Source organism: Stenella coeruleoalba (assembly GCF_951394435.1).
Source record: "Stenella coeruleoalba genome assembly, chromosome: 17".
Lineage (NCBI taxonomy): Eukaryota > Metazoa > Chordata > Mammalia > Artiodactyla > Delphinidae > Stenella > Stenella coeruleoalba.
Genome location: NC_137163.1, coordinates 31,802,808 through 31,827,457, shown reverse-complemented (window position 1 = coordinate 31,827,457; position 24,650 = coordinate 31,802,808). Strand labels below are relative to the sequence as shown.

Sequence of the window (24,650 nt, the reverse complement as noted above, 5' to 3'; positions counted from 1 at the left end):
GCCAGGGAAGCTTCTATAAAGTTCACTGGAGAGTTGGCAGTTAGTGGTGTGAAGGGCGGGGCTTGCGGCTGAAGAGGGCAGAAACAGACAGACGTGTAAGGCTGCAAGAACACAGAAAGGATGCTAATAAAAAGGGAGGAAGAAACGTTGGGATTGGGATTGACATATATACACCAATATGTATAAAACATAATAGGAACCTTCTGTATAAAAAAATAAAATTCAAAATAAAAAAGAAAGAAAAGTTGTGGGAATTCATGGGCAACTTTCTGATAAGCAAAAGCAGAGGTTGGCGTTATTTTACCTTACACTTTAGCTAACAGTACTAGTTGTAAGCGAGGCTACAGTTCAGGAATTACCATCCCTCCTGGCATCTGCTATCACCCTTGCTGCGGACTTGCTCATCACGTGCACGACGCACAGAGGGCAGTTCACGGCGCCGGCTATGGTGATGGCTCTCAGCGTGGCTTCTGCCTCCACCGCTTCTGGGCGGCCCAGCTCATGGCCCTCAGGACCCGTTATCCCCAAAGCCAACATCTTCTTTGCTCCCTAAAAAAGGCAGCAGGAACATACACACCGGTGAGAAAGGTTTACTAACGACAACTCCTACAATTTTGTTGTGAAACGAATGCACTGCCAGGCTTTTATTTTAGATCTATTAGGTATAGGTGTGTGTGAATGTGTGCGTAGACAGTGTGTGTTTTGGGTAAAAATAATCTACTACTCTCAAAGCATATGTTAATTTTTCATATACATATTTCACAATCAAATTATTTTGATTGAAAAGGTGACAAAGATATGAGGTCTGTTCTAATCACAGTCTTTGAAAAGTAGTGTCCATATTTAAGACTTTTTATTGGTTCAGAACAAAATATAATAAAACAAAGTATTCTAGTCCCCCATATTATATCCTTGATGAAGCGACTCATGCGATTACGTAGTTAGTTCTATGTTTTACTGATTCATTGTCTTCATTGCCTTCTTCCCCGATCCACGGAGTGATATTAGACCAGTATTTCCTCTCTCCAAAAGGGTTATTCCTTCCTTACAAAAAAGTCCAGAAGTCAAGACTCAGAGTGTCAAAATGACTCACCTGGTGTCACACAGCTAGGAGGCGGAAGAGTCCAGTTTAAACCTGGTGTGTTTGAGCTTACAGCTCACGTTTTCCTCTTATCAACCCCCCTGCCCACCGCCCACCCCCCATCCTGGCCACGGGGCCTCCATCTCACTGACTTTAATGGGAACTGAGCCCAGGGAGACAGAAAGATCAGCTAATATAAAGGGTAAGAGACAGCTCTTTAAATCTTGCAGATGGTGTACCTTTGGGCATTAATAACAGAATTAACATGAGAAATATCATCTAGATTCCCCCGCAGCACATTTTAATACCCAGTTTCTGAAAAGAATGGGGCTTTAAACAGCTACCTAATGCACTGCTTTAGTCATCAGATTTCACCGATGTCCACACTTTGGCATTTTGAACCAGCAGCTTGAGCTACCTAAAAAAAAAAAAAAAATGCTGGGGACACAAAGAAAAATATTTGTGTTTTTAGAATAAACCTTGTCTGAGATCTAATAACTGATCTGAAAAAGGGAACTCCTCATTCCAATACATATGCCACCTGCAAAAAACTCAGAGCCGGACAGCAAGTAATTCAAGTCAAGCGTTTCCAAGCCACATAAAATCAGTTTCTGAATTTCCTTTCTTCCAATCCATTAAAGGAATTTACCTACCTGGGGCCAGTCGTCCTCACCTTAAGTTATGGCCATTTTCATTTCTGTGGAAGCTCTGGAAGGCAGTTACTTACCTCTGCAATTAGGTCTCCATTTTCTGCATGAACTTCAGCAATGGCTCCAATTTCCTTGCACCAGGAGAAGACCTTGTACAGCTCCACATCTCTCAGCATGTACAGATCTCTATAGGCCATAAACACCTTGAAGGAGTTCACACCTTTATCCTGGGTAAGGATTTTCATTTCTTCTTTAACCTAAAAGGGCACAAAACCCACAGCAGAATGTCACTCTTTAATTTAAAGATAATATCAGCATTCTCCAAATTCTTGCATTCAGAAGAAAGTGAAGTAAAATAAGGACATCAGTTGGACTCCAGAAAAATGTAATGAAGGTCTTGATCTTTCCCCTAGGTTAGACCTCATTTCATCTGATGAATTGCTGTTGTTACGATACTTTTATTTTTAAACGTTATTTATTTATTTTGGCTGCTCTGGGTCTTAGTTGCGGCAGGCGGGATCTTTAGTTGCGGCATGTGGGATCTAGTTCCCTGACCAGGGATCGAACCCAGGCTCCCTGCATTGGGAGTGCAGAGTCTTAGCCATTGGACCACCAGGGAAGTAAGTCCCTACAATACTTTAAATCATGAAACAGTTAATAGTATTTCCCCCAAATACTTCACTGTTAAAATTTATGAAATTCTCAGCATCTATCTCCTGATGAGAAGAAATTATTCTAGAACATGAAAACGAAGCCACTGGCAGCAACAGAGGCAATTTTGTCTCTAGAAGGAATCAGAGCTAATGTGAAGTAAGGGTTTGGGTCAAATCTGAAACCTACAGGATGAGTTCAGAGATGCAGGTAGTGGAAGATGCAGACTGAGCCACTGGCAGCTCCTGGGAGTTGAGTGACTCTGGACCTGTCAGAAGCCTCAGGAGCCTTCTGGGTTGCCAACTAAAAGGTTCTGATCACCGATTCCGATGTGTGGAGGTGGGGAGGTTCCCCACCCTCACCAAGCGGCTCTCCAGACACCAGCTGGGGGGTATCCCACAATTAAACTCAATTTTCACACTATCTACCTGCACCAGGTAGACTGCACTGTGTTCCGCAAGTTAAGGGTTCCGTGCTATGGGGTGTCCAGGTTGTCACCTGCACTTCTGACCAACTGGCTATAAGTGAGAGCTTCCCACAACCCCCTCCTCGGATTCAATTAATTTGCTAAAGCGGTTCACAGAACTCAGAGAAACATTTTACTTACTGGATCACCAGCTTATGATAAAAGGATACGATAAAGGATATAGATGAACATCTGGATGGAAGAGGTATGTCCTAGGGCAAGGAATGGGGAAAGGGCATGGGGCTTGAATGCCCTCTCTGAGAGCGCCACTCTCCCCAAATCTCCAATTGCCCAGCATCCTGGAAGCTCTCCAAATCCTATCCTTTTAGGTTGTGGCGGAGGCTCAATTACACAGTCATGACTGATTAAAGCATTGGCCACTGGCGACTGATCCAGCCTCCAGCCCCTCTCCCCTCCCCTCCAGGTCAGCTGGGTGGGACTGAAATTTTCAACCCTCTAATAATACAGTTGGCTCCTGGGGCAATCAGTCCCCATCTTCAGGTGGGGTCTAAAAATCACCTCTTTACCATAATAAAAGACACCTTTGTTGCTGTCATCACTTAGGAAATTCCAAGGGTTTTAGGAGCTCTGTGCCAGAAATAGGGACGGAGACCAGATATGCATTTCTTATTATAAATCGCAACATCACACCAACGGTAAGGGACAAGTTAAGATCAAAACTAGCTTAGTAATTGCCCTTGCAGGTCCAATTCTAGTCTCAACAAAGACTAAAAACTTCAAAGGAAAAGTCAGAAGACGATCAAATAAAATTGCTTGAATTTCTACATGTTAAAAAAAAAACCACACACACACATACATATATATAACATAAAATATAAAACAGAAATATACGACAAAACATAAAAATATATAACAGACAGGATTATAGCTCTTAGTTAATAAAAAATTTAAAAAGAGTTATTGCTTTTTCTACTTGATAAGAAAAACCCTAACATTCTAGGTAAAAAAATGTTACAGTTCAAACAGTAAATACAAATGACTAATAAACATGGAAAAAATGTTAACTTTCCTACTGATTAAAAAGTATAAAATAGGGACTTCCCTGGTGGCACAGTGGTTAGGAATCCACCTGCCAATGTGGGGGACATGGCTTCGATCCGGGAAGATCCCACATGCCACGGAGCAACTAAGCCCGTGCGCCACAACTGCTGAGCCTGTGCTCTAGAGCCCACGAGCCACAACTACTGAGCCTGCGAGCCACAACTACCGAAGCCCACGTGCCTAGAGTCTGTGCTCCACAACAGGAGAAGCCACTGCAATGAGAAGCCCACACACAGCAATGAAGAGTAGCCCCCGCTCACCAGAAGTAGAGAAAGCCCGCGTGTAGCAACAAAGACCCAACGCAACCATAAATAAACAAATAAATTTATTAAAAAAAAGTACAAAATAAAACAACGCAATTTTTCCCTACTGAATCAGCAAAGTTTTAAAAATGACAATATCACATGTTAAGTTACTCACTTCCACCACTATTTATTCCTTTACTAATTTTCCTTACTTTCCTCCATAGCGCTTTATCACCTGGCATATAATATAGTTACCTGTTGATGGCCTGCCTCCTCCTCTAGAATTTCCACCCCGTAAGAGCAGGGCCTTTGTGCAGTTTGTCCATTGCTATATCCTAGAATAGTGCCTGGTCCATAGTGGCCACTCAGTAGCTTTTTGTTGGATGAATAAATGCATGAAAAGGAACGGCAAACACCAAAATGCTGAGAATGGCATCACTGAAATGATGGAATGGGTTCCAAGATCCATTAAGCGACGACAGCAAGGGCAGGACTTGCGATAGTGTGCCTCATTTTTTTAAGCTTCTTTATAAGTTCATATTTTCTACCATGAGTCTATTACTTTTATAGTCAGAAAAAAATTGCTTTAAACGTTGTTGGAATATTCACACGATGGAGTTCCCAAAGGGAGTTATGATCTGCATTGCTCAGATGAAATACCTATTACTCCCTGAGTAGAAGAGCCTTTCTGAAGGTGGCCTCGTTAAACATCCCTGTCATCCACATCCATATCCATGGGTAAGTCTCACTAGACTGTATTGCTCTCGCACCATCAGCATCACCTGGGAGCTTGTTAGAAATGCAGAATCTCAGGCCCTGCCCCAGACCTACTGCGATGGGTTGACTGTGTCCCCCCCAGATTCATATGTTGAAGTCCTAACCCCCAGTACCAAATGTGGCCTCGCTTGTGTAAAAAATTAATAAATAGAAACCTCAATTAAGCGGATGTCGGGAGACCAGAAGGGGGAGCTCTCACACCTGCATGTCAACACAGGGAAAAAAAAAAAAAGACTCCTTTCTTGGCAAGGACTCAGCCAATGAAACGTCACGGACTCTTTGTTTACTACAGCCCCCCCAGCTTCCTTTCCCCCTCGAGGAAAGCCTGCTCCTTCCCTTGCCCTGCGGGGACTTGCACGTGGCTCGCCAAGCTTGCAGACCCTGAACTGCAATTCTCTGCTGATCCCAAATTAACCCATCTTTGCTGGAGAAATACCCAGCAGTCTGTTTGTTTCAGGTCAACATTTGGAAATAAGGGCATTGCAGATGTAATTAAGATGAGGTCAGCAGGGTGGACCATAATCCAATAAGATTGGTGTCTTTGTTAAAAGGGGAAATTTAGACACAGACACACACACACACACAGAGAACATCATGTAAAGATGATGGCAGAAATTCAGGTGACGCTCCTTCAAATCAAAGAATACCAGAGATTGTCAGGAAACCACCAGAAGCTGGTGAGAGGCATGAAAGAGATTCTTCCTTATAGCCCTCGGAAGGAATCAACACTGCCAACACCTTGATCTCAGACTTTTAGCCTCCGGAACTGTGAGACAGTACACTTCTGCTGTTTCAGCCACCCAGTTTGTAGTTCTTTGTTGCAGCAGCCCTAGCGAAGTAATACACTTACTGAACATAATCTGTGTTTTAACAATATTCACCAGGTAATCATTTGCATATTAAAGTGTGAGGAACACTGGTAAGGGCAAACATCTTCACCTTTGCTCTATCTTATAAAACGAGAGGGAGGAAAGGAGGAAGGGAGAAGGGAAAGGAGGAAGGGAGATAGAGAGGAAGGACGGGAGGGAGGGAGGGAAGAAGGAAGGTAGGAAGGTAGGAAGACCCTAAAAGCACGAAAGAGATCAGATGCCTCATTTAGAATGGCGTTTCTGGGGAAAAATTAACTTTTTCTCTGGACTATAAACCTTGCTATTACGTTTGCTGAACTATCTGTTAAAGACTGATTACTTGTTTTATATTAACTTGGTGTCTACAGTCCAAATTTTGGGAGGAAGGAGGGACATAAGTTACATGGTAACTTCAAATAAAGTCATCCCATGAGCCCTTTCTGGCAAAACGAGTTCTGAATTAAGTTCAATGTGGAAAAACATGTTATTGATTTAAACCACAAGTCAAAGTTCCTTCCAAAGTACACATACATGTTTTCACGGGAAAAAAAATAAACATATTTTAACGTCTCTCAAAACTGTCTTTTCTGTCTGAATCATGTTATCATTTCTGCCATGACCTAAATCATTAGCAGATACGGAAGGTTGTGTAAGCTGTTTTGAAATGCCTTGACCAGGTGTTGATGTTAGCAGAGCACCAGGTTAGTGCACAGCTAGGAGAAGGCCTTGAACACATTCCCAGTCTGTCCCTTCCTTGGTTTTTTCGCAGATATTAAAAACATTTGTAACTAAAGTTTCGATCTGTGGGAAAACACTGCTTAAAAGTGTCCTGTATTGTTAAGTTGAGAAGTCCAGTACTTAAAAAAAAATACATTTAAAGTATTTACAATTCATGAATTAAGTATTAGGAAAGTCTTTTGTGAATGAGTATAAGGGATTTATCCTACCGCTTTCATACGCCTTAACTTTTTTTTTAGTTTTCTAAGTTGATAATACCTCACATGATTTAAAATTCAAACGGTACAAAAGAGTATGCAGTGAAAAGTCTTCCCTCCAACTCTGACTTCCAGGAAGCCACCAACATCACCAGTTGCTTACGTTTTGACATTGCCTGTTCCTTGACCTTTGCACAGAACAAGGACTAAAGGACTAAATGGAAGAAACTGGACCCCCCAGTGGTTCACCTGCTCGCTCCACCATGTCACCGCCACATGAAGGCTGTAGTCACAGCAGACTTTGGGATCAGCCCAGCTTCGCCAGGTCTCGAAGGCCTCGATGAGGGAGTGGCCTTTGTGAGGAATGGCAAAATCAATGATCATGGTGGTGCCGCCTGCCAGGGCAGCCTGCAATCACAGAAGAGTTTCAACAGGTTAGCCATCAGTTTTCTAGCTGAGTCATTTATCCCCTTGAACAACAGGCATTCGCAAGCACTTGGGCAAACTTGATGGGTGCGGGAAATTGCACAAAGATGCTGCCTGTTTAAGAGATCTAGAGAGACATGAATAGATGTTCCATAAATTAAAGTCTGAAGTATTAAAAGAGCTGGAATTGCTTCTGCAAAAAGAATGACACGTCTGATGAAATGAAAACGGCTTTGACCAAAGAAAATAGTGAAGGCTGTAAAGTAAAACCAAAATGGAAAAACGGAGAAGATTCAAACATTTTTCTTCTCAAGAAAACATCATTGCACAATCCACCTCATTAGAATCAATCTTGGTGAACTGTATCTCTAACTACACTGTGTTCCACACAGAATCCTGGGAGACTCACGTGATTCCCACCTGACCCTCATTCCCCACAACCAACTGGTGACTCCTTAATCTTTCCTTAATTCTCAGCTGTCCCCTCTAATCCATCTCCAATGCTCTGGTCTTAATGTCACCCCTCAGCTTGATCTTTATGTCCCCAGTTTTGCTCTTACTTCCTCCAATGCAAACCCCTTTTTGCAATTAGGGGGAAATTCCAAAGCACAGACGTGACCCCTTGACTCCAAGACTTAAAACTGAATGCCTCTCACTGCCCCTGGAATAGCATGGAATCTTTTTAACATGATCTACAAGGCCTTGCACGATCTGCCTCGAAGCTGCTATTTCCCCTGGCATATTACACTATGTTACACTACAACTGGATTAAAAACTATTAAGTTATTAAATCATTGACTAATTACTGACTTTGATTTTATTTAAACTAAGATTAAAAGATGGATAAATGTGTTTTTAACTGCTGTGTTCAGACAATGTAGGTGAAAAAAAAAAAAACATAGGCAGGGATATACTAGTGCACTGGTTAAGGGCGCCGACCAAAGAGGCTTATTGGTTCCAGGGCACAGCTCAGATTCAGCACTTGTCAGCTATGGTACTCTGAGCAATTCCTTAACCACTTCCTTCCCTCCTTCCTTCCCTCCTTCCATCCTTCCTCCTTCCCTTCCTTCCTTAATTCGTTCCTTCCTTCTTTCCTTGTACAGTATTGTTCTGTACATTCTGCACATTTGATCCCCAGAACTTATTCATCTTGTAACTGGAAGGCTGTGTCCTTTGATCAACAGCTCCCCATTCCCCCCATGCGCCCCGTCCCCAGCCCCTGGCAACCACCATTCTACTCTTGGTTTCTCTGAGTCTGGCTTTTTTAGATTCCACATATCAGTGAGATCATATAATATCTGTGTTTCTCTGTCTGACTTACTTCATTAGCACAATGTCCTCAAGGTCCATCCACTTTGTCACAAATGGCAGGACTTCCCTCTTTCTGGATAATATTCCAGTGTAGACACACACCATATTTCCTTTATCCACTCATTCACAGATGGACATGTTAACTTATCTATATCTAGACTATTGTGAATAATCCTGCAATGAACATGCGAGTGTAGACAGCAATTTCTTAACCTCTGTGAGCCTTTGATTCCTAACCTGTAAAGTGAGGACAGTAATTGTACCTGAACCATAGGGCTGTTGGGAGGATTGAATTGGGGTGACGTATATAAAGTGCTTAATACCGTGTCTGACTCATGGTAAGCGCTTCATAGGCTTCAGCCCACAAGGAGTGATGAGCCTCTGCACCACTGCTTTAGAATCAGGCATTTCCCCGCTTTTCATACATTGACTCATCTCACCACCAGAAGCATGGTCATGTTACAACAAAGAAGGGAGTGCCACCAGCTTCCCTCCCAGGTCTGCACCCCTGTCACCCTCCCCCCCCCACTAACAGCCCCCCAGACATGCCGAGTGCTCCCAAGGTCCCAGCTGCCACATTAGCTCCATTCTATCTCCTTGTTCTTGCTTACTGCAATGGATTTTTATTTTTCCTTAAGTCACTTGGTCCCACTCCAACTCTTTTTGCTCTCAAAAATCTCACTATTTATACAGGATCCTGTACCTTATCTTTAGATAACAATTGCCTTATGCATGGCAAAACAATACATATTTGCATTTCTTAAGAAATCCCTATTGGTATAATGACAATGCCAGAAAAAATTCCTTAGGCTCTATATTTTTATTTGAATGCAGATTAACCTTCTCACTTTCTTCCTTCTCAAATGTCTTCTCACAGGTACCCCTGGAGGCTGAAGGGCATTTTTCTAATAGTGCTGTCAATTAAAGTGTCGGAAGAAAGTACTTTTTTAGTGTCTACTGAACTAGAAAATCAAGCTTAAAGAGCAATTCTTTCCATATTAAATGTCTATCACATGCAGGATGTGGGGAAACTAAATACAGTGCTGGTAGAAATATAAATAAAATGATGCAGCCACTGTGGAAAATAGTTTGGCAGTTCCTCATAGAGTTACCATAGGACCCATCAATTCCACTCCTAAGTATATACCCAAAAGAAATGAAAACATGTCCACACAAAAACTTGTACACAAATATTCAGAGCAGCATTATCCATAATAATCAAAAAGTGGCAACAACCCGAATGCCCATCTACTGATGAATGGATAAACAAAACGTGGTATATTCATACAATGGAGTACTATTTGGCCATACAAAGGAATGAGGTTCTGATGCACTTGCTACAACTTGGATGAACCTTGAAAACATGATGCTAAGTGAAAGAATCCAGTCACAAAAGATCACATATCATATGATTCCGTTTATATGAAATGTCCAGAAGAGATAAATCCATAGAGACAGTAAGTAGAATAGTGGTTGCCTGGAGCCAGGGGGCTTGGGGAAAGTTGGGGTGCTATCTAAAGGGTATGGGCTTCTTTCTGGGGAGATAAAAATGTTCCAAAATTGATTGTGGTGATGGTTGCACAGCTCTGTGAACATACGAAAGAACGTTAAACTGTACACTCTAAATGGCTAACTGGTATTGTATATCAATTACATCTTAATAAAATTATTACCAAAAAACTGTCTACCCAAGTAAGCCATTACAGGGAGTGAGTGGGCTGTTACACACAATGCAATGCAAAGTCTTCCCTCCAATTCTGACTTCCAGGAAGCAACCGACATCACCTCTTTCTTGTGTTTTTTGTGTTTTGTGTTTTGACACTGCCCATTTCTTGATCTGCCCATTTCTTGATCTTGTACAGAGCAAGGACTAAGGGACTAAATGGAAGAAACTGGACCCCCCAGTGGTTCACCTGGTCACTCCACCATGTGACACACTAATAATCAGACACACACAAATAATCAGACTGTCTAGAGGGGGAGACAGAAACAGGCACAAACAACTGTAATAAAATAATCAGATGGTATTAATAGGTAGCAAGTACACTTCCATAGTAAATGTGATATAGGAATTGCTAAAGGGAAGTTAAAATTGATAAGCTCCCTAGAAGAGGAAAAGACTCCTGGGAATTCAGAGGAAGCTGGGATTTGAATTAGCATTAGGACATAAATGTGCAGTTGCCAATAAGGGTAATAGTATCTAACTTGTAGTGAGTGCTTATTATGTGCCAGGAACTATACTGATGTTCTAAGTGCTTTCACCATCTCATGAGCTCTGCAGCAGGTCGCACTGTTAACTCCTTTTTAGAGTTGAGGAAACTGAGAACAGCACCGTGAAGTAACTCCCCACATCTCACAGCTAGAGAATAACAAAGGCAAGACTGGACCCAGGTCATTGGGCTCCAGAGCCAGTGCTTTCAGTAACAGTTGACAGCAGGGGGGAAACTCTGAGAAAAGGGTCCGTGAGGAAGCATCAGCAGAAGAGTGGTAAAGGGCAGAATGTACACGCAAAAGAGAAACAGACTCACAGGTAGAGAACACAAACTTGTGGTTATCAAAGGAGAGAAGGAAGATGGGGAGGGACAAATTAGAAGTATGGGATTAAGAGATACAAACAACTATGTATAGAACAGATAAGCAACAAGGATACACTGTACAGCCCAGGGAATTATACCCATTATCTTGTAATAGCCTATAATGGAGTATAATCTGCAAAAACACTGACTCACTGTGCTGTACACCTGAAACCAACGTACTACCGTAAACCAACTGTACTTTAAAAACAGATGACTGGGATGTGTGAAGCAATGGTTCCCAGAAGAAGGCAAGGCAGTGGCTGGCTGTCTGCGGGGGTGACGGGAGTCCAGGAGCTGATTTTGACTGCAGTGACTGAGAGGTGGCAGATGAGGGGCCAGAGGAGGGCAGCCGATCTGGTCTTTGGAGGGAGCATGAATTCCGTGGACACCCTGAGCATGAGGTGCTCGGGCACATGTCCACTCTGTGTGTTTACAGACAGAGAAACGCAGCCCTGATGCTGACGAACACTCAAACGCAGGAGAAGGACGTGGCAGTCACCTTGCAGAGGATGCCAGAGGGGTCCCAAGGTCAGGGGAAATAACCAGAGAGAGAGAAGCCACGGCGACATGCTCCAGAACATACCAACCCTTAGCAAGAAAACAAAACAGGTCTGAGCCACTGGCTGTTTCTGGGTGGAGTGATTACAGATCCTTTTAATTTTCCTCTAGTTACATTTTCTCTTCAATAGTTGCTACATTTTCTATAACAAAGCCTAACTTTCAAAAGAAGAAAAAATAAAGATTTTACATATATGTGATACAAATCCAGGTACGCATGTACATGCCATATAAATTAAGTAGCTCAACTTCGATGGGCCTCTTATGAGACTGAAGATGTGATGGTCAAATGGCCACTTTTTTTTTTTTTTAACTACAGCAAATTGAAATTACTGGGGCTATCATTTAAAAGGCCATAAATAAGGGTTTATCCCAGACGCTCTGTCTCCCTAATGAACAGAAAAGGAGCAGCCACTCGTCTTCTTTGGTTTCTTCTCGTTCTGTTTCTCCTCCCTAATTTCCTCCTTCTTCTCACCCCAAAACGGGAACAGATCTAGAAAAACTATAGTGCCTGGGACAGGACAGCCTGGGCCAATCCTAGGCAGTGGATTGATAACGGAACCTGTCTTTTTCCAAACCCCTGGGGCTTTATCCATCCACCTGCCGCAGGGATCCTGGCTGCTACCCTGGGACCTGGCAAACAGTGGTCGGGCACTGTCAGCGCCCCAGTCTCCTTTGAACCTCTTTCTTCCTCCTGCCTCTTCGGTTCTCTCTGGTTACCCAGGGTCCCTTGGCTGCCCAAAGTTATCTCAAACCCCTGACTATTACTTCAAGGTCTGAAATGTTCCCTTCTTTCCACTGGATCGGGGGAGCCACGTGCCCGAGCTGCAGTTCTGTAATCCCAATTAGAGGGGACACCAGGAGGTTTGTGAAGGAGACCTGCCCCTCCTGGGAAGTATCTGCCTCTTGAAAGAAGAGCTTGTTCAAATGCCCAGTCCTGGGTTAAGCATCTTACACACATTAGCTCATTGAATGAAGCCTTGCTATGGTCCCGAGAGGTAGAAATTGCTTTTCTTATTTTACAGTTGAGGATACTGAGGCTCAGAGAGGTCAAATGACTCTCCAGGGTCACACGGCTGGTGAATTCTCACTGGGAACATGGAGGAGGACACAGCTTTGAGCAGGAGCTCTTACATTCAGCCTACTCTGGGCCTCAACCCTAGGCAGGCCATTCCCCCTTATCCGATCTTCCACTTAGTGTGATCTGACTTCCAGCCTGTTGCCCCGGGTCATCAGTGAATCATTACTTGGAGAAAGGCAGAGGTTGGTAAAATGAATCAAGCATTCAGGAAACCCAAAGCCATACCAAGACAAAACAAGTCCCATCAAATTATAAATTCACAAATGAGACGCAACTGTATTAAGCTCACGTGATGTTCATCACTGCGACAACTGCCATTGAAATAATGCGCCCCTAAGAGTTATTACAAGGAAAGGCCCATATTAGTGCTTCTTGGCCTTCACACACTTGTTAGCCATGGGATAATTAACTTTATCCAGCAAACCAACTCATCCGAACACCTCATTCCTAGCCCACCTTGGATATTTTCAGTATTCATTGAATTGCTTTTAACATCAGATGCTTCTAGATCCACTTCACAAAATGTTCACCAGGGTCAACGTCTGAAGAATGAAGAGAGTTTACGGGAGGGGGAACCAGTAAAGGGTGAAAATTTCTTTCATATTCTTGTACAAAACCTAATTGTTTCCTTTGTATTTATTGCTGATTGACTTCTCCTTTATTTGTCAGTCAGCCAAACAAAATGCGTTTGCCTTTTCTAATCTTGGCTCATAAATCAGTTCTTTCGGCTCCTAATTACTTTGGCTGTTCTCCCTTGAAAATCTTCCAATCTATCTAAAACCTTCTCTTGAGAGGAAAAGAGCATGTGCTGTCTTAGGTGGAAACGTGATAGAACATAAATTGGGATAAACTCTTAACCAAAAGTGGGGTCATAATATGACAGAACACAAGATTTTATTTAAGACTGTATTAGGTTGTAAATCATTATTGAAAGCATCCCAAAGATTTTCTTTCCTTTTATGGTGTCACTGAATTTTCATTTCTAAGCTCATCCTAGAACAAACAAGTAACTTTGTTTCACTAAAATTTATCAGAGGACCTGCTCGACCCAAATAAAACAAAAAGAAATCCAGCAGTACATTTGAGCCTTAGGGAGAAAAACAAGTGGCTGAATTTTCAGATTTCTCATAGTCACTAAGACTTATGAAAACAAACTTCATGATCCCAGTTTACGTTCCAACTCTAGAAGCATATCCAGCTTCGTAAAGATGTCCTCCACAGTGCCTCTCCACACTCCTTGCCGCCCCAAATGTGAAACATTAATCACACCGTCACCCATCCCACTGTGCAAACCACAGACTCAAGAGGCACCCTTGACGTCTACCTGTTCCCTTCCCTACATCCCCAAATCCAATCCATCAGCAACCTATCCCCTCCCCTACATACTCCATGAGTCTCCATACTTCCTGCATCTGCACCTCCGTTGCCCTGTGCCACCCTCATCTTCTGACTAGACTAGACCAGCTAGTCTGGGCCACTTCCAAGCTGTTATTGACTTCCCTCTGCTCTCAGGATGAAGAAAACAATTATTACACAGCCCATAAAGCCCTGCACGATCTGAGTTCCTTTCCACCTCAGAGAGGCGAGTCACCCATACTCTTCTCTCCCTGTCCCCTCTCTACCTAGTCCAGTGACTCTTAACCGTGGCTGCACACTGGCATGGTCTAGGGAACTTTCATCTGGCTGTGTGGTTTCTAAAATCCTTCTATGAAAATGTTACTGTAGAATGTAGACTCTGAGCACACTTGAAAGCTGAACGCTCAGTTTTGTCCCAGGCCCATTACCTAATCAGCGTTAACCAGGACTTTTAACAAAACAGAATTACAGTCTATTTCTACATCTATGCCTCCAATAATTTCCTGTTTTTAAGAAAAGACTATGGTTTGTTTTATTTTAAGCTTTTACGTGTGAACAGATCCTCAGGGCTCAGGAACTCATGACTATCACTATAACGTGAAATTCCTCTATTAGATGCAATGAAACATAACAGAAAAATTGCAGTGTCCTCCCTCAACTGTTATGTGACATCTGAATAAAAGCACAAGACGGTGTTGAGGAGAAGGCTCTGGGGAGTGGCAGAGGCTCACTTATTGGAAATGCAGCCCAGCGATGCCAGCAATTAGGAATGGTGACCAAGCACAAGGGAAAACGCCAGGTCAAAACCTGTTTACTCAAAAATAGTCACAAATTGTCCAAGTTAAGTCTACAAGTCCAAAAGTCCACTGTATATAATTTATTATTAAAGCCAAGATAAATTAGAACCCCATATACCTCCAGTCTGTCTGCCATTGCGAGCAAAGACCACAGTTTGCATCTCTATAACCCCAACCATAATGCCTGGCACGCGGTGGGTTTCCAAGAACGATTTGTTGACTGAATTCATGGAACGTAACTATCAACTTGAAAATTCCTTGGCTTAAGGTTATTCCATATTAGACGGCAGTGACAAGGTCCAGAATGTGCCACTGTGGCATAAAAATCATTTTGAGCTGCAGGCATTTGAGAATAGGCTTTTTTTCCTGAACTCCCTTACCTGCCTAAAAGCAGAGCTTTTCAAAAGAACTGAATTGTCATAAATGCCTCTCCAGGAAGATGACTCTTACCACCTGAGACTAGAAGCCTGCACTGCACCTAAACAGACCTCGTCATGAACTATCGTGTCTCCAGCTATTCCCCTAAGAACCCACTGGTCTTTCCTAAAAGTCATTTGTTTTTCCATAGGTGCCCTTCTTCCCCTCCCCTTCCCTTGTTAAGGTGATATAGAAGTCCCAAATTCTAACCGCCTCCTTGAAGCACATTTTTCTGTGAATTTGCACTGAATGTACATGAATTTTAAAAATCTGTCTTTTCTCTTGTGAATCTGTCTTTTGTCAGTTTAATTTGTGGGCCCCCAAAAACTAAACATAAGAGGTTAGAGGAAAAATTTTTCTTTCCCGACAGCAACGTCAAGGAAACCTTGAATCCTGACCACCTCTGTCAGACACTGAAGGCATGCAGTCCAGATAAGTGAGGGAGAAAACAAGCAGTGGAAGTGGAAAGCATGCAAAACTCAAGTATGAAAACTGAAAGAAGGCAAGTCCCAGATTCTGTAAAATCCAGTGAAAGGATTCCTAACACACACTACCTTCAATACGGCCAAAGCCCTATTTAGTATCAAGTGGTTTCAAATTAATCTTTGAGATGGTTTTATTTTCTTCCTCTGATTAGTGCAAAGAGTAACTTTGTAATCAGTAAATAGCCACTGAAGGAAATCACAGAATTATACACTCTTACAGCTGGAACATGGAACTTATTAACACAAGAATGTTCAAAGCTCAGCCTTACAAGCAATTAAAGAAATGCTTGTTTAAAAACATTAAGAAATTCTATGTTTTTCCTACTAAATTTGCATAGATTTTTAAAAAGTAAATATCCACAATTAGCTAGGACGCAGTGAGATGGGAATTAGGATGTATTGCTGGGAGGGGGGCATAAATTGAAGGGCAATCTGGATGTATGCGTTAGACTCCTTTAGGATGGATCGAACACTCACTGGCCCAGGCATTGCACCCTGAGAGGTGATTTCTACGTCAATCATGAGGAATCTGAGTGATAAATTACGTCACAACATTGTTATGCACAAGCCAAAAAAGCTGGAAGCCACCAAAATGTCCAACACGAACAAGATGGGAGTGGAGCTGTTAACAGTTGGGGAAACAAGAGGATGAAAAATGGGTCGAGCACTTGAAGAGAAGGATAAACTTGGGCACCTGAAGTTTGAGGCGCCTGTGGGACATTCATTGTCAGATGGGCAGAAATGGAAGCCTGACGCGGAAGAGATACAAGACCAGAGAGAAAGATCTGGGACTCAGCCTCGGAGAAGTCAACAGGCCACAGAAATCACGTTCTCCGACAGCAGTGAAGGCCGTGGGTGAAAGGTTTAACGAACAAGGCTGATTCCAAAGTGTATGCACCATTTAGTAGAAGGAAAAATGTTTATACGTGCCCCCAAAAAGAAAAATCTGAAAGGAAAATGTTAAAAGCAAAATGTTGAAATTATAGATGATTTAGATATTATTTTTCTTTATACTCTTCTGTATTTTCCTTTTTTTTTTAAAAAAAGCAGTGTCTTCATTCAACTATGTATGATAAGTGAATATAATGCTCCAGCATTTTCCTGAATGATAAATATATGTATTTTTCATTACTTAAAAAAAAATTTAATCCGAGATGTTCTAACTATTGCCTTGTTTTACAGATATGGAAATGCTGACAATACCAGTAGAGGAAGTGACTTGCCCAAGGTCATGCAGTCAGCAAGCACAGCTTCTGAAAACCATCCTGGAGCTCCAGCAAGAAATGGAAAAAGGGATTTGGTTTGTAACCAAGCTCTCTGAATCACAGCTCTTCTACCAGGTGAGGAAGCTCTATAAATACAGCCATAAATATGTGCTTAATCATATACCTTCCACTGACTTATTGTAAGTAATCACCTCCATGGCATTTTACCAAAATGTTCCAGAGCAAAGTATAATCTTCTCTCTTGATAATTTTGAGGACTTTTTGTCCTTCACAAAAAAAGTGTTCTGCATTTTCTCAATTAAAAAAAAAAAAAAAGATCCTTTTGCCAGCTACTGATGCTGTCAGGTTTTTAATGTGAGTCCACCCACTCCAAGCTGTATCTATGTCTGAATACAAATACATATATTTGAAGACTGGCCAAGTTCTTTTAATTCATTCTCTTATCACAGGATGTAGTAAAAGCAAAGTCATATTTCCTTCAAGTTTATCTCATTTTCAATACCCATTTGAATAAAAAAATCCCATTGTCTTTCACGATGGATACTGAATTACTGGAAGACCACTGTACATCTAGTCTAGACCAACAAAATGAAATATGATTTCTTTAAAGCAGAATGCTATTTCCATTACTTACATCAGATGGAAAGCTTTTACCTGTAATTAATAAATCAATTATAAGCTTTAAACCTACCTCTGACATGAATTAGATTTCCAAAATATGTAACCTTTGGTTGAACTATATTTCATTTTTAAAACTGGGGTCCATCACAATCTAGTGATCAATACATAGAACACCACAAATAGTATCCCTTGTGTTTGTCAGATATTATAAATGGTTAGCATTATGCTTGCAGGAAGCACACAGCTGTTGGTCTAACCTTTTGGGGCCCATCTCCTGAAAGCATGATATATCGTTCTTACTTTATAGCTTTCCGTACTTAAGGTACCCATTTCTGTAGCCTTAGGGATGATGTGGCTATAAATGCATGTATAAATGTCTCACAAACCCACACGGTGAGATGTGTATTTATTTTGACAAACTTAACTGCCTACAGTGTTGGGAAGGTAAAGAAGGGCTAGTGTATTTCTGAAAGATGACTTTGCTCTGTCTTTGACAAAAGACATCTCACAGTAACACACACCTTACGTTCATAGCTTTTTCATCTACCTACTGCCATTCTGACGAATCTAAACATTAGACTTTTTTTCAATCATCATTTCAGAAAGGAAGAGAACCTAGTAGGTAAGAGCTCTAGGGATGGCAGGCAGTCCTGAATTTGAAGAGCCACTCTGCCACTTACCAGGTGTGCGACCTTGGGCAAGTGACTTAAGTTTCAGTTTCTTCAACTGCAAAGAGTAGACAATGGCACCTGGGATTGTTGGAAGACAATGCACAGCTTAGCACAGTGTCTAGTACATAGCACGGACTTGATAAAGTAAATGTTACTTAACAGTATTCATAAGATGCTTTTCATCTTATGAGGAGCATTTACAAAAGACTTCTGTGTCCCTGTTTCCCCAAACCAGAAACTCCATCAACATTGCCTTGGGAATTATCGTGAAGACTCTAGAAAAGAGGACAAAAGAACTCCACAATGCCCTTCTTTCAGAACTCAGGCCAATACTTTAACGCTCATGTCTATCTGTATTTACCTGGCTGGTTCCATTTTACGGAGCCTCATCTGTTTGTGGCATGGGGATGTCCTGGGATTCAACCAACCAATTCTGCAGTAGACTTTTGCAACTTTGCCCTTTTGTGAGTACTGTTTCATGTTCCACGTGAATTTAGTCTTTGCTAAATCTTTGACCTTATCTCGGACCATATCATTTTCTGCTTGTGATCCTAAGCTCATGAAAAACATGTTTTCCTTTAATGTTTTGACAACCTTTAAGTACAGAAACGCCTAGAGAATCAACTGGTAAGTTCTTTCAGATGGTGAGAACAGATTATACATAATACGCTACAAAAGCCTGCCTTCTAAGTATGGAATCGTAAATCTCTCCACACTGGAATCCCAGAATGGCCGAGAACAGATAGAAAACTAAGAACCCCCTCCCAGGGTCTTGGGGCACGCACAGATAAGCTTGAGAATGAGAAGGAATGTCCTGCCCTGGCAACACTCTAACCCCGCTTCTTGGCTGTTTCTGATCTAGAACCCTGATCAGAGAAAGGGAAATAATGAGGGGGAATAATGCTAGTGGGCCTGCTGACTGATGGTCAGCCACAGCAGCAGGTCCCCTGCCATCAGCAATGCACTTAGTGAATGACGAGTCTGTGATAACAGAAAGTGCATGTACTATAACTGAATACAACAGGTTACAAAACTTTTATAATACAGGTACACACATTCATACACACATGCACAATACAACCTCAATTATGTAAAATAAAGCACATGAAAACCATAAAGACAATACACCGAAACACTGGTTGTCACTGAGTGGGAATTATGGGTAATACTTTTCCTCTTTCTACTTTCTTATTATTTTTTTCCAATTGTCTATAATCGTGTATAGCTTGGATATCTAAAAAACGTATTTTAAATGTCGACATAAATTCATTGAAATTTAGCAAATTTCACGTTTTAGCAAGAGAGAAAAATGAATACTCTTCACAACAGATAACAATCCTTCCTACAAACGACTTTGACCATTGTCCTGATGGTAAAGGTTGATAATTAGTAACTAGGAGGACGCTTTGCAAATATTGGCGCCAGCAGCCTGCCCCAGACCCCTCTCTCTGGGTCAGATGGTTCTTTTTTGTGTGAAACATTCTGGTCTATCCTAGAGGACTGGGGAACGTGGAGGGAGAGAGGTGTAGGGAGAGTGAAACTGTTAGAAATCGGTTGGGTAACGGATATATCCTCAAAACTGCTCTGAAAGTGTTTGCAGCCTGTACCTGCACTAAACAGACCGATCTGTTTCACACACACCAGGGCGTGGCCCACCAGGAAAAACCCGCGCATCCGTGAGTGACAGCTTAGACCTTAAGGATATCGATACTTCCACTTTGCAAGGAGCCGTTTCTCCCACCACATCCCCAAACGCAAGCCTCAAGGAGGGTGTAGGTTTGGCTCCAGCCAAAGTGCTGCGGGCAGTTTTAACTTTATGTTCCTGTAAGGCTGCCCTGTGCATCTCCTTTGGTTTCGGGAGCTCTGAAGATCCGTTTAAGGTTCTGTTCATAGACTGAGCCTCCAAGCCTTTGTGTCTAGAGAAACCCAAGCCTCCCTCACCTGGGGACCTGTGATCTGATCCTCCTACACCATCAGTAAAGATGCAGGTGCTCAAACAGCAAGAATCAGGGTCTGTGTTTAATGTCCCTGGGGCAAGCACGTCGGAGAAGTGGTGGGGACAGGTCAAGTGTGAGTGCTGGGAGACCATTTCTGCAACAGTTCTCTTGGAAACCCTTGTCCACGTCGTACTTTTTCGGCTGGGGGGTGGAGGCAAAGACTGTGGACGCGTGGGCTCTTCACTATCACCCTCCGCGCACTGCCAACGTGTGAGTGACGCCAGTAACTTCTAGGTGAGTGGATTTTTCACTCGGTTTGGGCTGGGGATGGATGATGGGGACAAACGGCTGGGAGTGTCGACTTAAAAGAGTCTATCGATTTTATGGAGGCCTTGTGGACTTCCACAGAACACCCAGTGAAAAAGAGAGGTTCTGGGGGAGGGGTGCAGAGAAACGAGGGTGCGGGAATAGGCTGCCATAAACCTGCCAATTACCCAAAGAGAGAAGGGGGCGGCTTTGGCTGATGCCACCGAGGAGGGCCACCTAGAAGAAGGAAGCTCAGCGTGGGCGCCTTGACCCTCCGCGGCTCGCTCACGCCCCCTCAAACCCCCGCGCGGCGCGAGCCCGCCCAGCCAGGCCCCAGGGGCGCAGCCTCAGAGGCGGCCGAGGGCTCGGCGGGCGTCCCGGCGTGCAGGGCGCGGCGAGGCGTGTACCTTGGTGCCCTGGTAGAAGTCGTCCACGGACCGCGAGCCCATGAAGGGGAACTGCATGTGCGTGTGCGTGTCGATGCCGCCGGGCAAGACCAGCTTGCCGGCGGCGTCTAGGACCCGCAGCCCGGCCGGCGCGTCCCCGGGCGGCAGCAGGTCGCGCCCCAGCGCCCGCACCACGCCGTCCTCCACCAGCACGTCGGCCACCTGCGAGGAGTCGTCGTTGACCACGCGCCCCCCGCGTATCAGGAGTCGCGACGGCGCCGCCATGGCGAGCGTCGCACGCGCTGCGGGCCGCCCTCCTTCCGGGGGCACAGGGAGGACGCCCCGGCCGGGCTCCGGGCTTATCAACGACCCGCTGCGAGGGGGCGGGGGAGGAGAGGCTCCACCCCCGGGGGGCTGGGCCTGCGTGAAAGGCTGGGGCGGACCCCGAGGTCAGCGGGCTTCAGACCTGAAAGTTCTGCCGCCCTGAATCCAGGTGTACGTCCAGACCCTAGATGTACACCGAGATTTTTCCCTTCCAGTCATTGGAAGGGAAAAGTCGTGGAGGTAGTTTTAAAGACGAGGGACGTTTGTTTTCCTTTCTAAGAAAAGGCACTTTGGGGAAAAAATCTACCTCATTTCTTCCCTTTATAAAGAGTGTGTCTGTACCAAAACGCAGAGAGACTGGCAGAGAGAGAGAGGAAGGGAGGGAGACAGACAGACAGACACCACCAGCAACAATGAAAACACCCACGCCCCGAAGAACCACTTGATCTGGATTTCCTTTTAAATATTCTTAACTGTGCGAGGAGCAAAGATAAATGACATTCTCGTCCTCAAGGAGCTAAGAGCCAACAGTGACACACATACATATTTCAATGGATAACAATATATAAACCAGAAAATTCTGCCTTCGAGAGAGGCTAAAGATACGAGTTTAGAAGAAAGGGGGAGTTTATTTCTGCCTTGAAGGAAATCAGATATGGAAGATTCACAAAGAGGTATTTGAACTAGGACAAAGAGGACATGGACATGGAGAGATAAGGGCTGGGAAGAGGGATGATGTTCTGGGCGAGGGAACAGGCTGGATAAAGGCACAGAGAAGGTGATGGCAAGTTGAGTGTGACCTCCACGTGGTTAAGCTGAGGGGATAGGGTTGGACAGTTGTGGACCACCCCTTTCCTCCCAGGGGAGAAGGATGAAGAGTAGACAGAGCAGTGAGAGAGAAGGGAGCTCGGGGAGCCCTGCGTGAGGGACGACAGCAGTGCGGGGTTTCAGGAGCACCAAGATCGAATGCCATAGGAAGGGTGGGGAGTGTGGGGAACGTGTGCTGTTCCATCGTCTATTCTCATCCTCATTCTGCCAACAGTCACTGGAGTTTCTCTGGCAGGAAATCCTCCCCGTGCATTCTCAGAACACTCACCTCGGTGGAACTGATGGGACCTCCGGCTCTGGGACCGATCTGCTTATCTAAGCACTGCCAGTCACAGCAGGAAGTCCTCACGGCCACGGTGATGTGTTCAGGGATGACACGGGTCCCAAGAAGACTAACCGTGCTCAGTGAGAGCTGATGCTAACTTGTGTTAGGTTGAGCAGATGAAGAGCTTTCTCTTTCCTGCTGGACTTGAATCCTGGAGGGAGTAAAAGACAACAAGGGAATAGTCCTGTGAACAGAGCCAACACAGAGAACAGGAAGGAGAGATGGAGAGGGACTGCGTTCTCATGACACCGTTGGTGCTCCTGAAACCAACCATGCCTGATGTCCCCTCTTTCAGACTCTCCAGTGTTTGCTTCAGCTGGTTTACTTTGGTTCTTTTGTCATTTTCAACCGTCAACTGACAGAGGATGGGAAGGTACTTCGAGTTTGGGGAGTAGGTGGTCACATGTGACCTCGGAGTGATGACATTTTTAATAGTGGAATGCAAGGTGTTATTATTATCAAATTTCCTCAAGTCTCAGATCACACAAACCTCAAAATGATTAAAAATTAGGAAACATCAATAAAGTGCCATAGATTTGGCTGTCAAGCCAGGAACAAGAAGCCCAGGAAGGTTATGCAATTATTGTCAAAAGACCATTGCGTAAAGGTGAAAAGAATACTAATACATATGCAACTCCGCCGAGCTCCACACATAACAGCCCTCTAGGAAAGTAAGACTGGGTCTCAGGGTGGCTGTGACATCCTTTCTGAAGCTCAGATGATGATTTCAAAGGTTTTTTTAATCTCAGACACTTTATATCACAAAAAGCCCTGTAACACAATGCAGCGTAAACTCTCCACGTTTAACTCAAACTTGATCAGAAAAGGGGATTTGTAGAATGTCACTGAAGCAGGAGGAAATAGCTCATCGAGATTCACTGACCGCACAGAAGAGAGTGTTGGGTAAGTTTAAGGAGAAAAGCCAGCTTCGCAGAAGGTGTCTTCCCCCTCTCTGGCCACCACTGTCCAGACGCCAGGCATGTCTAGATGCCGGATGTCATCCACCAGCTTGCCGGGTGGGAGGCGAGCAAACGTGCTCAGAGGGGAAGCTTGTCCTCAGAAACCCCTCACCTCCCTTTACTCTGCCCTACTCAGCCACCTCTGTACCTAGACACACGCGCCCTCAGTGGGCGTGAAACAAGTAATCCCAGACACGATGATCTTGGCACTGGAGGCAGGAAGCAAGACTCCTGCTGTTTTGCCTTCTGCTTGCTGGAGAAAGAATCAGTTTGATTGACTAACATACCAAAGTGTGTCTGAGGACCCATTACTCCTTAGAGGACTCTTTTTTTTTTTTTTTTTCCGGTACGAGGGCCTCTCACTACTGTGGCCTCTCCCGTTGCGGAGCACAGGCTCCGGACGCGCAGGCTCAGCAGCCATGGCTCACGGGCCCAGCCGCTCTGTGGCATGTAGGATCTTCCCGGACTGGGGCATGAACCCGTGTCCCCTGCATTGGCAGGCGGGCTCTCAACCACTGAGCCATCAGGGAAGCCCTAGAGGACTCTTTTTAAAGGAGGCCTACAAAGGTTGTGAAAGCTTAACCCACAGAAACATACCTACTTTGAAGTGTAGGTGAGAGCAATTCGAAAGGAAGGCCTTCCCAGCCCTGACTGATGGTGTAAAGGGATAGAAAGGCAGAGCAGAAAAGGGTAACTTCCTTCACTGAGCGGCTCAGGGTTTTGGGGAAACAAATCCACCAGGCCCAGGTGTATTTAAGTCCTCCGCAGCCCTGGAGTCACTGAGTTTGCTTTCCCTACTCTCCAAACACACCCCTACTCCTACTCTAGGCCCCTGTGGCTATGAGGGGATTTCAGGGTATTGTTTCCCCTGGAGGAAAAGCTGTCCGTGAGGCAGAAAGAGCAGACAACGAGGGTGTGTGAGCCAGAGGGAGCAAGGAGAGAGGCGGCAGGGCCGGGCGTCTCCAATACGCCCCAGCTGGGGGCCGTGGGCAGGCCCAGTCCTCTGGCCCTCGCTGGGATGAGGTTATACCTGAATCAGCAATAGAAGAGGCGGGTAGGCAGCATGGATGGGAATTAGGAGTCTAATCCCGGCTCTGATGCAAAACTTCTGCTGTGAGTCCGGGCAAGGCACTTACTCTTAGGGCCTCTTATCTCAACTGAAAAACGAGGAGCTAAGTTGACAAGAGCTTGTAAGACCCAGCCTTTGCACTTTTAAAAGTCTTGTGATTCTGTGAACAGGGACAAGACGCCCATCCACAGAGTGCCTGGCATAGTCCTAGAGTTAAACTCTTCTCAGGTCTAGATAAGTGGACTGGAGACCAAGAAGGACTTGCCTTCTAGATTT

General features: G+C 44.2%; 1 protein-coding gene across 16 annotated transcripts in view; it reads right to left on the bottom strand.

Annotated features, from left to right (window-relative positions):
- DPYS (dihydropyrimidinase) overlaps positions 1 to 21,482 on the bottom strand; it is a 169,413-nt gene extending 147,931 nt beyond the window's left edge. For all 16 annotated transcript variants that reach the window (XM_079901517.1, XM_079901510.1, XM_079901516.1 and 13 more), the window contains exons 1-4: positions 20,891 to 21,482; positions 6,965 to 7,123; positions 1,809 to 1,988; positions 360 to 549 (exon numbers count right to left, since the gene is read on the bottom strand). In XM_079901517.1, the coding sequence (XP_079757643.1) occupies positions 360 to 549; positions 1,809 to 1,988; positions 6,965 to 7,123; positions 20,891 to 21,154 (793 nt within the window). In that variant the 5' untranslated portion in view covers positions 21,155 to 21,482. The remainder of the gene's footprint in view (positions 1 to 359; positions 550 to 1,808; positions 1,989 to 6,964; positions 7,124 to 20,890) is intronic.
- Between the last annotated feature and the right edge of the window lie 3,168 nt (positions 21,483 to 24,650).